The 15,644-nt window shown below is 48.3% G+C and overlaps 1 protein-coding gene across 3 annotated transcripts in view; it reads right to left on the minus strand.

Annotated features, from left to right (window-relative positions):
• Positions 1–14,963, minus strand: part of MLH1 (mutL homolog 1) — a 330,449-nt gene extending 315,486 nt beyond the window's left edge. For 2 of the 3 annotated variants that reach the window (XM_063922603.1, XM_063922600.1), the window contains exons 1-2: positions 14,548–14,652; positions 14,303–14,434 (exon numbers count right to left, since the gene is read on the minus strand). In XM_063922603.1, the coding sequence (XP_063778673.1) occupies positions 14,303–14,418 (116 nt within the window). In that variant the 5' untranslated portion in view covers positions 14,419–14,434; positions 14,548–14,652. Of the gene's footprint in view, positions 1–14,302; positions 14,435–14,547; positions 14,653–14,905 lie in introns of those variants that run through there. The other variant, XM_063922601.1, reaches the window with a different exon arrangement.
• Positions 14,964–15,644: the final 681 nt, after the last annotated feature.

The following is a 15,644-nucleotide window of genomic DNA, read 5'->3' on the forward strand; positions in this document are numbered from 1 at the left end:
GTCAGGCTTACCTTAAGGCTAGGTTACAGTCGCCTACATCAGTAATAGCTCATCCCACCGGTTCTGTGGGAACGTCATGGGCAGCTGGTCGTGGAGCTTCTACGACGCAGCTTGACCGTGCGGCTACATGGTCTTCAGTGCACACGTTTGTGCGCTTTTACAAGTTTGATACGTTTGCGGCATCAGCATCTAGCTTTGGCCGCCTAGTGTTACAGGTGTCAAACAGCTCTCCCGCTCACGGGGGAAGCATTGGTACGTCCCAAGAGTACTCCAGTGACCCCTAGTGGATGAAAAAGAAAGTAGGATTTTGGTACTTACCAGGTAAATCCTTTTCTTTGAATCCATAGGGGGCACTGGACGCCCACCCAGAGCAGTTTTACCTGGGTTGTATTAAGCTCAGGGGATCTTATGGCAACACATATTCACCGACTGGTTCAAATTATAAGGTTCTATCGGTTATGGTGTCAACTGTTTCGTTGTCAGTAACGTTATGTGTCAACTTTGTTGTTGTCCGTTATGTTATAGGTAATTCTCCATTGTCAACCTCTCTATAGTTCCTGTTCGGCTCAGTAAAAAACACTGAGGTACTCGGGGATATGGAGGGGTGGAGAGTTCTAAATTTAAATATTCAGTGCCTTTGTTCTGCTAAAGCCGTCCATATCCCAAGAGTACTCCAGTGACCCCTATGGATTCAAAGAAAAGGATTTACCTGGTAAGTACCAAAATCCTATTTTTCCAAATTTTACCTGTTCTGGCTACATAAATCTTTAAGGCCCTGACTACATCCAGGTATCTGGAATCCTCCAGGTCACTTGTAGCCACAGGCACCACAACATGTTGATTCATATGGAATGAAGAAACCACTTTAGGCAAAAATTGCGGACGTGTCCTCAATTCAGCTCGATCCACATGAAAAATCAAGTAGGGGCTTTTGTGTGACAAAGCCGCCAATTCATACACTCGCCTTGCTGATGCCAAGGCCAACAGCATGACCACCTTCCAGGTAAGAAATTTCAACTCAACCTTGGTAAGCGGTTCAAACCAGTGTGATTTTAAGAACTGCAACACCACGTTCAAGTCCCATGGTGCCACCGGAGGCACAAAAGGGGGCTGGATGTGCAGCACTCCCTTTACAAACGTCTGGACTTCTGGAAGAGAAGCCAATTCCTTCTGAAAGAAAATCGAGAGGGCCGAAATCTGTACCTTAACAGAGCCTAATTTCAGGCCCATATCAACTCCTGTCTATAGGAAGTGGAGAAAACGACCCAGATGAAAATCTTCCGTAGGCGCATTCTTGGACTCACACCAAGACACATACTTTCGCCAGATACGGAGATAATGTTTCACCGTCACCTCCTTCCTAGCCTTTATTAAAGTAGGGATGACCTCTTCCGGAATCCCCTTTTCCGCTAGGATTCGGCGTTCAACCGCCATGCTGTCAAACGTAACCGCGGTAAGTCTTGAAATACACAGGGCCCCTGTTACAACAGGTCTTCCCTGAGAGGAAGAGGCCAGGGATCTCCTGTGAGCATCTCTTGTAGATCCGAGTACCAGGCCCTTCGAGGCCAGTCTGGGACAACGAGTATCGTCTGTACTCTTCTTCGTCTTATGATCCTCAACACTTTTGTGATGAGAGGAAGAGGAGTTAACACGTAGACCGATTTGAACACCCACGGTGTTACCAGAGCGTCTACTGCTACTGCCTGAGGGTCCCGAGACCTGGCACAATACCTCCGAAGCTTTTTGTTGAGGCGTGACGCCATCATGTCTATTTGAGGAGTTCCCCAAAGACGCGTTACGTCTGCAAAGACTTCTTGATGAAGTCCCCACTCTCCTGGATGGAGATCGTGTCTGCTGAGGAAGTCTGCTTCCCAGTTGTCCACTCCCGGAATGAAGACAGCCGACAGAGCGCTTACATGATTTTCCGCCCAGCGAAGGATCCTTGTGGCTTCCGCCATCGCGACTCTGCTTCGTGTCCCGCCTTGGTGATTCACATGAGCCACTGCTGTGACATTGTCTGATTGAATCAGAACCGGTAGGTTTCGAAGAAAAACTCTCCGCTTGTCGAAGGGCGTTGTAAATGGCCCTGAGTTCCAACACATTGATGTGTAGACAGGACTCCTGGTCTGACCAAAGACCCTGAAAAATTTTTCCCTGTGTGACCGCTCCCCATCCTCGGAGGCTCGCGTCCGTGGTAACCAGGATCCAATCCTGAATTCTGAACCTGCGACCCTCCAGGAGGTGAGCACTTTGCAACCACCACAGGAGGGACACTCTGGCCCCTGGGGACAGAGTTATTTTCCGATTTAAGTGCAGATGGGACCCGGACCACTTGTCCAGAAGGTCCCATTGAAAATAAGATTTTACTTACCGATAAATCTATTTCTCGTAGTCCGTAGTGGATGCTGGGGACTCCGTCAGGACCATGGGGATTAGCGGCTCCGCAGGAGACAGGGCACAAAAATAAAGCTTTAGGATCAGGTGGTGTGCACTGGCTCCTCCCCCTATGACCCTCCTCCAAGCCTCAGTTAGGATACTGTGCCCGGACGAGAGTACACAATAAGGAAGGATTTTGAATCCAGGGTAAGACTCAAACCAGCCACACCAATCACACCGTACAACTTGTGATCTGAACCCAGTTAACAGTATGACAAACGTAGGAGCCTCTGAACAGACGGCTCACAACAATAACAACCCGATTTTTTTGTAACAATAACTATGTACAAGTATTGCAGACAATCCGCACTTGGGATGGGCGCCCAGCATCCACTACGGACTACGAGAAATAGATTTATCGGTAAGTAAAATCTTATTTTCTCTGACGTCCTAGTGGATGCTGGGGACTCCGTCAGGACCATGGGGATTATACCAAAGCTCCCAAACGGGCGGGAGAGTGCGGATGACTCTGCAGCACCGAATGAGAGAACTCCAGGTCCTCTTTAGCCAGGGTATCAAATTTGTAGAATTTTACAAACGTGTTCTCCCCCGACCACGTAGCTGCTCGGCAGAGTTGTAATGCAGAGACCCCTCGGGCAGCCGCCCAGGATGAGCCCACCTTCCTTGTGGAATGGGCCTTGATAGATTTAGGCTGTGGCAGGCCTGCCACAGAATGTGCAAGTTGAATTGTGCTACAAATCCAACGAGCAATCGTCTGCTTAGAAGCAGGAGCACCCAGCTTGTTGGGTGCATACAGTATAAACAGCGAGTCAGATTTTCTGACTCCAGCCGTCCTTGAAATATATATTTTCAATGCCCTGACAACGTCCAGCAACTTAGAATCCTCCAAAATCGCTAGTAGCCGCAGGCACCACAATAGGCTGGTTCAGGTGAAACGCTGACACCACCTTAGGCAGAAAATGAGGACGCGTCCGCAGTTCTGCCCTGTCCGAATGGAAAATCAGATATGGGCTTTTATACGATAAAGCCGCCAATTCTGACACTCTCCTGGCTGAAGCCAGGGCCAGTAGCATGGTTACTTTCCATGTAAGATATTTCAAATCCACCGATTTGAGTGGCTCAAACCAATGGGATTTGAGAAAATCCAAAACTACATTAAGGTCCCACGGAGCCACTGGGGGCACAACCGGGGGCTGTATATGTAGTACTCCTTTTACAAAAGTCTGGACTTCAGGAACTGAAGCCAATTCTTTCTGGAAGAAAATCGACAGGGCTGAAATTTGAACCTTAATGGACCCCAATTTGAGGCCCATAGACAATCCTGTTTGCAGGAAATGTAGGAATCGACCCAATTGAAATTCCTCCGTGGGGGCCTTCCTGGCCTCACACCACGCAACATATTTTCTCCAAATGCGGTGATAATGTTGTGCAGTCACCTCCTTCCTGGCTTTTACCAGTGTAGGAATGACCTCTTCCGGAATGCCTTTTTCCCTTAGAATTCGGCGTTCAACCGCCATGCCGTCAAACGCAGCCGCGGTAAGTCTTGGAATAGACACGGTCCCTGCTGAAGCAGGTCCCGTCTTAGAGGTAGAGGCCACGGATCTTCCGTGAGCATCTCCTGAAGTTCCGGGTACCAAGTTCTTCTTGGCCAATCCGGAGCCACGAGTATCGTTCTTACTCCCCTTTGCCGTATAATTCTCAGTACTTTTGGTATGAGAGGCAGAGGAGGAAACACATACACTGACTGGAACACCCACGGTGTTACCAGAGCGTCCACAGCTATTGCCTGAGGGTCTCTTGACCTGGCGCAATACCTGTCCAGTTTTTTGTTGAGGCGAGACGCCATCATGTCCACCTTTGGTTTTTCCCAACGGTTCACAATCATGTGGAAAACTTCTGGATGAAGTCCCCACTCTCCCGGGTGTAGATAGTGTCTGCTGAGGAAGTCTGCTTCCCAGTTGTCCACTCCCGGAATGAACACTGCTGACAGTGCTATCACATGATCTTCCGCCCAGCGAAGAATCCTTGCAGCTTCTGCCATTGCTCTCCTGCTTCTTGTGCCGCCCTGTCTGTTTACGTGGGCGACTGCCGTGATGTTGTCCGACTGGATCAACACCGGCTGACCCTGAAGCAGGGGTTTTGCAAAGCTTAGAGCATTGTAAATCGCTCTTAGCTCCAGTATATTTATGTGAAGAGACATCTCCAGGCTTGACCATACTCCCTGGAAGTTTCTTCCCTGTGTGACCGCTCCCCAGCCTCTCAGACTGGCATCCGTGGTCACCAGGACCCAGTCCTGTATGCCGAATCTGCGGCCCTCTAACAGATGAGCACTTTGCAACCACCACAGAAGAGACACTCTTGTCCGTGGCGATAAGGTTATCCGCTGATGCATCTGCAGATGTGATCCGGACCATTTGTCCAGCAGATCCCACTGAAAAGTTCTTGCGTGGAATCTGCCGAATGGAATCGCTTCGTAAGAAGCCACCATCTTTCCCAGGACTCTTGTGCATTGATGCACAGACACTTTCCCTGGTTTTAGGAGGTTCCTGACAAGTTCGGATAACTCCCTGGCTTTCTCCTCCGGAAGAAACACCTTTTTCTGAACCGTGTCCAGAATCATTCCCAGGAACAGCAGACGTGTCGTCGGGGTCAATTGAGATTTTGGAAAATTCAGAATCCACCCGTGCTGTTGCAGCACTACTTGGGTTAGTGCTACTACGTCCCCCAGCTGTTCCCTGGACCTTGCCCTTATCAGGAGATCGTCCAAGTAAGGGATAATTAATACGCCTTTTCTTCGCAGAAGAAACATCATTTCGGCCATTACCTTGGTAAAGACCCGAGGTGCCGTGGACAATCCAAACGGCAGCGTCTGAAACTGATAATGCCAGTTTTGCACCACGAACCTGAGGTACCCTTGATGTGAAGGGCAAATTGGGACATGCAGGTAAGCATCCTTGATGTCCAGGGACACCATAAAGTCCCCTTCTTCCAGATTCGCTATCACTGCTCTGAGTGATTCCATCTTGAACTTGAATTTTTGTATGTACAGGTTCAAAGATTTCAGATTTAGAATAGGTCTTACCGAGCCGTCCGGCTTCGGTACCACAAATAGTGTGGAATAATACCCCTTTCCCTGTTGTATGAGGGGTACCTTGACTATCACCTGCTGAGAATACAGCTTGTGAATGGCTTCCAATACCGTCGCCCTGTCTGAGGGAGACGTTGGCAGAGCAGACTTTAGGAACCGGCGAGGGGGAGACTTCTCGAATTCTAACCTGTAACCCTGAGATACTATCTGCAGGATCCAGGGGTCCACCTGTGAGTGAGCCCACTGTGCACTGAAATTCTTGAGTCGACCCCCCACCGCCCCTGAGTCCGCTTGTAAAGCCCCAACGTCATGCTGAGGGCTTTGCAGAAGCCGGGGGGGGCTTCTGCTCCTGGGAAGAAGCTGCTTGGTGCACTCTCTTACCCTTTCCTTTGCCTCGGGGCAAATATGACAGTCCTTTCGCCCGCTTGTTCCTATAGGAACGAAAGGACTGCGGCTGAAAAGACGGTGTCTTTTTCTGTTGGGAGGGGACCTGAGGTAAAAAGGTGGATTTCCCGGCTGTTGCCGTGGCCACCAAATCTGATAGACCGACCCCAAATAATTCCTCCCCCTTATACGGCAATACTTCCATATGCCGTTTGGAATCCGCATCACCTGACCATTGTCGCGTCCATAAACTTCTTCTGGCAGATATGGACATCGCACTTACTCTCGATGCCAGAGTGCAAATATCCCTCTGAGCATCTCGCATATAAAGAAAAGCATCCTTTAATTGCTCTAAAGTCAATAAAATACTGTCCCTATCTAGGGTATCAATATTTTCAGTCAGGGAATCCGACCAAACCACCCCAGCACTGCACATCCATGCAGAGGCGATGGCTGGTCGCAGTATAACACCAGTATGAGTGTATAAACTTTTCAGGGTAGTTTCCAGCCTCCTATCCGCTGGATCCTTGAGGGCGGCCGTTCCAGGAGACGGTAACGCCACTTGTTTAGATAAGCGTGTGAGCGCCTTATCCACCCTAGGGGGTGTTTCCCAGCGCGCCCTAACCTCTGGCGGGAAAGGATATAATGCCAATAACTTCTTTGAAATTAGCAGTTTTCTATCGGGGTTAACCCACGCTCCATCACACACTTCATTCAATTCGTCTGATTCAGGAAAAACTACAGGTAGTTTTTTCAGACCCCACATAATACCCCTTTTTGTGGTACATGCAGTATCAGAGATATGCAAAGCCTCCTTCATTGCCGTGATCATATAACGTGTGGCCCTACTGGAAAATACGTTTGTTTCTTCACCGTCGACACTAGATTCGGTGTCCGTGTCTGGGTCTGTGTCGACCGACTGAGGTAAAGGGCGTTTTACTGCCCCTGACGGTGTCTGAGACGCCTGTACAGGTACTAACTGGTTTGCCGGCCGTCTCATGTCGTCAACTGATTTTTGTAATGTGCTGACATTATCACGTAATTCCATAAACAAAGCCATCCATTCCGGTGTCGACTCCCTAGGGGGTGACATCACCATTACCGGCAATTGCTCCGCCTCCACACCAACATCGTCCTCATACATGTCGACACACACGTACCGACACACAGCAGACACACAGGGAATGCTCTTATCGAAGACAGGACCCCACTAGCCCTTTGGGGAGACAGAGGGAGAGTTTGCCAGCACACACCCAAGCGCTATAAATATATAGGAACAACCCTATAGAAGTGTTGTCTCCCTTATAGCAGCTTAATATATATCAAAAAACGCCAAAAAAGTGCCCCCCCCTCTCTGTTTTACCCTGTTTCTGTAGTGCAGTGCAGGGGAGAGTCCTGGGAGCCTTCCTCGCAGCGGAGCTGAGCAGGAAAATGGCGCTGTGTTCTGAGGAGATAGGCCCCGCCCCCTATTTCGGCGGGCTCTTCTCCGGAGTTTGTGAGACCTGGCAGGGGTTAAATACATCCATATAGCCCCAGGGGCTATATGTGATGTATTTTTTAGCCAGAACAAGGTATTCTCATTGCTGCCCAGGGCGCCCCCTGCAACGCCCTGCACCCTCCGTGACCGTTGGTGTGAAGTGTGTGACAACAATGGCGCACAGCTGCAGTGCTGTGCGCTACCTCATGAAGACTGAAAAGTCTTCTGCCGCCGGTTTCTGGACCTCTTCACTTTTCGGCATCTGCAAGGGGGTCGGCGGCGCGGCTCCGGGACCGGACTCCATGGCTGGGCCTGTGTTCGATCCCTCTGGAGCTAATGGTGTCCAGTAGCCTAAGAAGCCAATCCATCCTGCACGCAGGTGAGTTCACTTCTTCTCCCCTAAGTCCCTCGATGCAGTGAGCCTGTTGCCAGCAGGACTCACTGTAAAATAAAAAACCTAAAAACTTTTTCTAAGCAGCTCTTTAGGAGAGCCACCTAGATTGCACCCTGCTCGGACGGGCACAAAAACCTAACTGAGGCTTGGAGGAGGGTCATAGGGGGAGGAGCCAGTGCACACCACCTGATCCTAAAGCTTTATTTTTGTGCCCTGTCTCCTGCGGAGCCGCTAATCCCCATGGTCCTGACGGAGTCCCCAGCATCCACTAGGACGTCAGAGAAAAGTCCTTGCATGGAACCTTCCAAAGGGAATGGCCTCGTAGGCCGCCACCAATTTTCCCAGAACTCAAGTGCATTGGTGAACTGACACCCTTTTCGGTTTTAGCAGGTCTCTGACCATGTTCTGGATGTCCTGGGCTCTCTCTATTGGGAGGAAGACATTCATTTGTTCCGTATCCAGTATCATACCTAGGAACGGTAGTCGAGTTGTCGGAATCAACTGTGACTTCGGTAGATTTAGAATCCAACCGTGTTGCTGGAGCACTCTCAGAGAGAGCGCCACACTGCTCAGCAATTTCTCCCTTGATCTCGCTTTGATCAGGAGATCGCCAAGTATGGGATAATTGTGACTCCATGCTTGCGCAGGACCACCATCATTTCTGCCATTATCTTGATGAAAATCCTCGGGGCCGTGGAGAGTCCAAACGGCAACGTCTGAAATTGGTAATGACAATCATGTACAGCGAATCTCAGGTATTCCTGATGGGGGGCATATATGGGGACATGAAGGTACGCATCCTTTATGTCCAGAGACACCATAAACTCCCCTTCCTCCATGTTGGCTATTATCGCTCTGAGAGATTCCATTTTGAATTTTAATCTTTTATGTACAGGTTTAGGGATTTCAGATTCAAAATAGGTCTGACCGAACCGTCCGGTTTCGGGACCACAAATAGGGTTGAGTAGTAACCTTCCCTGCTGGTGCAGGGGAAGCTTGATTATCACTTGCTGTATACACAGCGTCTGAATTGCAGCTAACACTATATCCCTTTCAGATGTGGAAGCTGGTAGGGCAGAATTTTAAAAATCAGCGCGGGGGCACCTCCTCAAATTCCAATTTGTAACCCTGGGAAACTATGTCCAACACCCAGGGATTCAGGTCTGAACTGACCCAGGCCTGACTGAAAAGTCGAAGACGTGCCCCCACCGGTGCGGACTCCCTCAGGGGAGCCCCAGCGTCATGCTGTGGGTTTTGGAGCAGCCGGGGAGGACTTTTGTTCCTGGGCACCTGCCGTAGCAGGTGCTCTTTTGCCTCTGCCCTTACCTCTGGTAGGGTGTTACTTTCTTTTGCTGTTGGGGGAATATATGGTAAAAAAATTGATTTACCTGCTGTAGCTGTGGAAACCAGGTCCGTCAGCCCATCCCCAAACAATACATCACCCTTATAGGGTAGTACTTCCATATGTTTTTTGGAATCCGCATCACCCGTCCATTGGCGAGTCCATAAGGATCTTCTCGCTGAGATAGACATGGCATTGGCCCTAGAAGCTAGCAATCCAATGTCCCTTTGAGCATCCCTCATAAATAAGACTGCGTCTTTTATATGGGCTAGAGTTAAGAATATAGTATCCTTATCCATATTATCAAATTGATCTGTCAGCTCATCTGTCCAAGCTGCAATTGCGCTACACACCCATGCCGACGCAATTGTCGGCCTTAGCACAGCACCTGTATGAGAATAAATACACTTTAAGGTAGTTTCTTGCCTGCGATCTGCAGGGTCCTTAAGGGCCGCTGTGTCAGGAGACGGTAGCGCCACTTTCTTGGACAGGCTCGTCAGGGCCTTATCCACAGTGGGGGGTGATTCCCAAATCTCCCTGTCCTGCTTAGGGAAGGGGTATGCCATATAAATTCTTTTGGGGATCTGCGGTCTCTTTTCCGGAGTCTCCCAAGCTTTTCCAGAGAATTCATTTAATTCATGAGATGTGGGAAAGTTAATAATCTGTTTCTTTTCCTTAAACATGTGTACCCTTGTGTCAGGGACCGAGGGTTCATCCTCAATATGCAACACATCCCTTATTGCCACAATCATACACTGAATGGTTTTAGTCACCCTAGGGTGCTATTTTACTTCATCGTAGTCGACACTGGAATCAGAATCCGTGTCGGTAGTAGTGTCTTGTGTTAAGGGACGCTTTTGAGACCCCGACGGGCCCTGTGAGTCGGTCCAATCTGAGGATTGACCCCCTGATGTCCCCCCTAATTCAGCCTTATCAAGCCTTTTAAATGTAAAGATGCCACACTTGCATTCAACATGTGCCACATGTCCATCCAATCCGGAGTCGGCACAACCGACGGGGACACCCCACTCATTTGCTCCACCTCCTCCTTGGAGAAGCCTTCTGCCTCAGACATGTCGACACGCACGTATCGACACCCCACACACACAGGGATTAACCTATAAGGGGACAAAACCCCAACCAGGCCCTAAGGAGAGACAGAGAGAGAGTATGCCAGCACACACCAGCGCTTAAAAACACTGGAAAAAATATGACCAGATAGCGCTTTTCTATATATAATATACCAATTCCCACTCACTGAGTCGCTAATGCGCCCCCCTCCTCTTTTTTCCAGCCTGTGAAAATCAGCAGGGGAGAGACCAGGGAGCCAGCGTTTTCCTCATGCAGCTTCTGTGGAGAAAATGGCGCTGGTTAGTGCTGAGGATCCAGCCCCGCCCACCCGACGGCGGGCTTCCTGTGCTTTTTCAATTAAAATGGCGGGGGATCATAGATTTACTGCCTCCGCAGCCTAATCAATCTGCATGTGTCCAAATGTGAGGATTATTGCTGCCCAGGGCGCCCCCCCCTGCCCCCTCACCCTTCAGTGCTGCTGTGTGTGTGTGTGTGTGTGTGTGTGTGTGTGTGTGTGTGTGTGTGTGTGTGTGTGTGTGTGTGTGTGTGTGTGAGAGAGAGAGAGAGACTGGGAGCAATGGCGCGCAGCTTAGCGATGCGCGCCTTACCTCATGAAGATCTGATGTCTTCTGCCGCCTAAGATGTCTTCTGCCTTCTCATCCGGCTTCTATCTTCGGCATCTGTGAGGAGGACGGCGGCGCGGCTCCGGGACGAACCCCAGGTGAGACCTGTGTTCCGACTCCCTCTGGAGCTAATGGTGTCCAGTAGCCTTAGAAGCAGTGCCCAACTTGACAAGCCAGCTCTGCTTCTCTCTCCTCAGTCCCACGATGCAGGTAGCCTGTTGCTCCTTGAAAATAAAAAACCTAACAAAATTATTTTTTCCACAGAAAACTCTGGAGAGCTCTCTGCAGTGCACCCATTCTCCTCTGGGCACAAGATCTAACTGAGGTCTGGAGGAGGGGCATAGAGGGAGGAGCCAGTGCACACCCATAGTCAAAGTTCTTTTTAGGTGCCCTATCTCCTGCAGAGCCCGTCTATACCCCATGGTCCTTACGGAGTCCCCAGCATCCTCTAGGACGTAAGAGAAAACATTATCTCACTCAAAAAATTCCGTAATTCGAAATATTCCGTATTTTTGGAATATTTGGATATGGGATACTCAACCTGTAATGGACAATCGACCATTTGCTCCCAAAAACTAGGAAACAAACAATACCTGTTGTTCATACAAATTGGTCAAATCCGTGATTTCACCAATGCGTCCGAACAGGTTTTGTCCATTTTCCACTGTTTGGGAGCAAATGGTCATGGTTAATTGTCATTTGCACTCATCCAATACCAGATTTTCTGTCTAACCAGACAGTTCTGGCTGATTAGCTGCCAGATAATTGTATAGTGTATGCCCAGCAAAACTCCCATGTGGGTCCCAGATGAAAGATCAACAGTCAATAGCTCAATAGGTACTAAAGGTCAACATGGCCAAAAGAGACACTTTTTGGGGGGCGGGGGGTTTATGGTATTCAACTTTGACTCAAGTTACTATCCAAGTGGACCAAGACTGGGAATAACAACCAACGGGCAAGATGGCTCGCTGAGCTTGCCCTCGAGGGTACACGTTTTCACCAATTGGTGTCATATATTGTTAAACATACAAAAGGACACCCAAAGAACTTGTGTTAACTATTTCCATGTCAACCTATTCATTGTTGTTCTTTTAATCCACAACCCTCCTGAGTAAGGTGTATTTAAAAAGACTGCATAACGAGGACACCGAATAAGAGGTTGTTGATATTGAGTTTATTTACACAAAAAAGCAAGACATTTTTCCATTTCAGGAATTTGGACTTCTGAATATTTATCACTACAACACTGTACGCAAATAGGTATATTTAAAAAGTTGCACTAACATTAAGTGCAAAGCCCAGAGTATTTTGCACTGAACATCTGTGCGGTTTTAAATTTTGATATATTAACCAGGCTAGAAACAGAGGGCCAGATGCATCATCGCTTGGAAAGTGATAAAATGGAGAGTGAAAAAATACCAGCCAATCAGCTCCTCACTGGCATTTTTCAAACACAGCCTGTGACATGGCAGTTAGGAGCTGATTGGCTGGTACTTTTTCACTCTCCATTTTATCACTTTCCAAGCGATGATGCATCTAGCCCAGAGTGTTGAAAGTGTCACCACTTCCTAAATATATCCCCAAGTATTTATAATAGTTAAGTTGGATACACATTATGCTATGTTTCGTTCAATCAGCGGAATAACATATCACATCATCCGAGTGTACAACCGATAAATGTGTGAATAGGTTGCGGTCAGGATCTCGTCACTCGGAATACAGACACCGGAATCCTAACAGCTCGGAATGCCATCGCCAGTATACAGATGTATTGAAATACCAGTGCTGGGATCCCGACCACCAAAATATTGAACGGAGACTGCTGAGACGCTGCATTCATAAGCTGCGGAGGGTGTGCGTTAGGTTCAAGCTGCGGTAGGGAAAGGTTAGGTATAGGCTGCAGGGAGGGGAGGAGGAGGAGGAGAGGGAGGGGGTTAGGGTCAGGTTGCAAAAATGGCATGTTAGGTTTAGGGGGTTAAAGGGTCAGGGCTACCTTAGTTATTACTACATGTTGGGATCTTGAGCTCCGACCCTGCAGCACAACTGTGATTATTTTGCAGATATAATCAGTACATATGCTTGGGTGTATGGCCGACCCATCCATATGCCGGCCACAGTAACCGCCAACAATGACATCACAACTAGGCAGGCAAATTTAAATGCCCTCCCAGTTGCGACATCTGGCCCGACATATCAAGCGATATCAGTAAGTGTATATGCTTAATAGAATTGGCATCTTGGTTAAATGTGGAATCAGATAGAATGGAAACACAGCACTGGTAAAATGTAGTTTTGTGTGTATACTTGCTTCACGTCCGAGTATACTCAAAAGGAGCCTATAGGACAGGTCTTCTGGTCGTCAAACACATACTAAAGCCTCAACAAATACAGATCAACGTATCTACTCGAGTATAAGCCGACTTTTTCAGAACTTTTTTTTTGTGCTGAAAAAGCCCCCTCGGCTTATACTCGAGTCAGTGGAAGGGGGGGGGGGGACACGGAGGGCACAGCGCGCGCCTCTCCTGTGTCCCTCCTGCGTCTCCGGCGGGAAGGAAGTACCCGTTCGTGAGCTCCGATTGGCTCACGAACCGGAACTTCATTTAACAGACCCGCCACGGCCGCCGGAGGGACACAGGAGAGGCGCGCGCTGTGCCCTCCGTGTCCCTCCTTCACAAGACAGCGCGGGAGCGGCGGAAGGTAAGTAACTGGCACTGGGGGAGCATATTTGGCACTTAGAGGGGGGGGGCGGCATATCTGGCACTGAGGGGGCTGTGTACGGCTAGAGCTGCATTTCCCACCCTAGGCTTATACTCGAGTCAATAAGTTTTCCCAGGTTTTTGTGGTAAAATTAGGTGCCTCGGCTTATATTCGGGTCGACTTATACTCGAGTATATACGGTACATTACCCTAATTATTGTAACACTTGGTGCTTTAATGAGAAGACAACAAATAAGGTTTTCCTCTAATTCACATTCTTATTTATCCTTTAAGGAAACCATTACCATACACAGCCCCATTATTACACTATAGTGGAACAGTACCACCTCCAGGGTTGGCATCGATACCCGGACGCACAGAATCCCAACAGTGACATTCCGACATTCAAAATCCTAATAGATTTTGGTAGTATTTTAACCCTTACCCATCCCTTCCGCAGCCTAACCCTCTACACCAGTACTTACCATTGAGACACATTCCCCCACTTCCATACTGTACAGTACCATTACCGTATACAGTTGCACTATCATATACAGCATTTCTTCCATAGTGTACACAATACCTTTATCATACACAACACTGCTAAACATGGATAGACCGAAGGGTTATATACATTAGCAACACGCACGAACATGTCTTACATTTGAATAGAGACACACTCACTAATATGAATCAGGAAGAGTGAACATACCAGTCACAGCATGCATAAACATGTGTATTGCTGTCATTGCATAGAATATATGGACATACTAGTGTGCAATAATAGCCAGATAAGACCTCTATACATATATACACGGCCGGGGATTACCAGTTCTCCAGCATTTCCTTAATAGCATTAGCGGGTCTCTGGATCACCTCCCCGGCAGCAATTCGGTTCACCACGGTTTCCTCCAGCCGGCGGATCACGCCTGCCGGAAGCGGCATGATGGTTACCTATGTCCTGCAGCAACACAGGGATATGGTCACACAGGAATCATACACCCATACAGTACGCGGTAAGTACAACATGTGTCCAGCAACAATATGTCCACAAATACACAGAACAGTACTAACAGTGCGCGCTGCTGAAAACTACCCGCCATCATACAGCCAGGACCAATCAGCGGTGCGGGCGGGCGCACTAACCAGACTCCTCTTTTTAACATACTGGGAGAAAAGTGTCTGAAATTGAGCTGCTGCTTAGACAACTGTAGTATCGGCCATATTGTTGGAGATCATGTTATATATACCGGCAAATAGCCGACTTAAGGGGATAGAGGCGTGTTACTATACATACTGTATATATAGTTGTGTCTGTAAAACGCTGTACAACTAGTACTTGAAGTTACAGGATGGGTAGAATAGTAATTCTCCCTAATTTTGTCACCAAGATGATTATCTAACAAGTGGTGATAATCACCCTTTTCCATACCTCCCAACATGACCCTCTCCAGGAGGGACAAACTGCTCTGCTCATGGACTTTTTGCTTGATTCATGATTGTCGGCACCTGTTTTGAACAGGTTAATGGATAAGAAAGGTGTTTCAGCACAGGTGAGGGCTATCATAAATTAAGAGGAAAGTCCAGGAACAGCATTCAATCAATATAAAGTAGTATTTATTTGTTGATGTCATGATGACACGTCATGATGGCTCTTTCAGATGTACTGAGCATTCACAATTTTTTGCAATTGTTGCAGTACAGAAAATAACGCCATTGTTTATTGTACATGCTTGTGTAGCCTTATCACCTCATGCATGCATTCACAGTCTGAATGCCATAACATTGCTTACTGCGCAGAATCTTCCTGAGGGGTCTATTCATTTGGCAGTGAAAAGCAAGTCCCATTTATGAAGCATTTCTTAAAACAGGGCTTTTCATTGCTTCTTTGTATTTAAGATGGGCCCCATTTTAAACGTGTTTTGTCCTACACAGTCTTCAATGTGGCTCAAACTCATGACAGGAAGAGAACAGAAAGGTGTTTGCGCTTATCTAGTAGCGATAGGGTACAAGGAGATGTACGTTTTTTGGAAGCAATCAGTATTCCAAGCCAGTGGCGGAACTAGCGAGCGGTGGGCCCAGGTGCAACAAAATGCTTTGGGCCCCACCCCCTCATCCCGTCCAAGTCCACCTCTCACCCCTGGAGAGGATCTGGTGAGGTGGACCTGCCC

The sequence above is a fragment of the Pseudophryne corroboree genome, chromosome 5 (genome assembly GCF_028390025.1).
Source record: "Pseudophryne corroboree isolate aPseCor3 chromosome 5, aPseCor3.hap2, whole genome shotgun sequence".
Lineage (NCBI taxonomy): Eukaryota > Metazoa > Chordata > Amphibia > Anura > Myobatrachidae > Pseudophryne > Pseudophryne corroboree.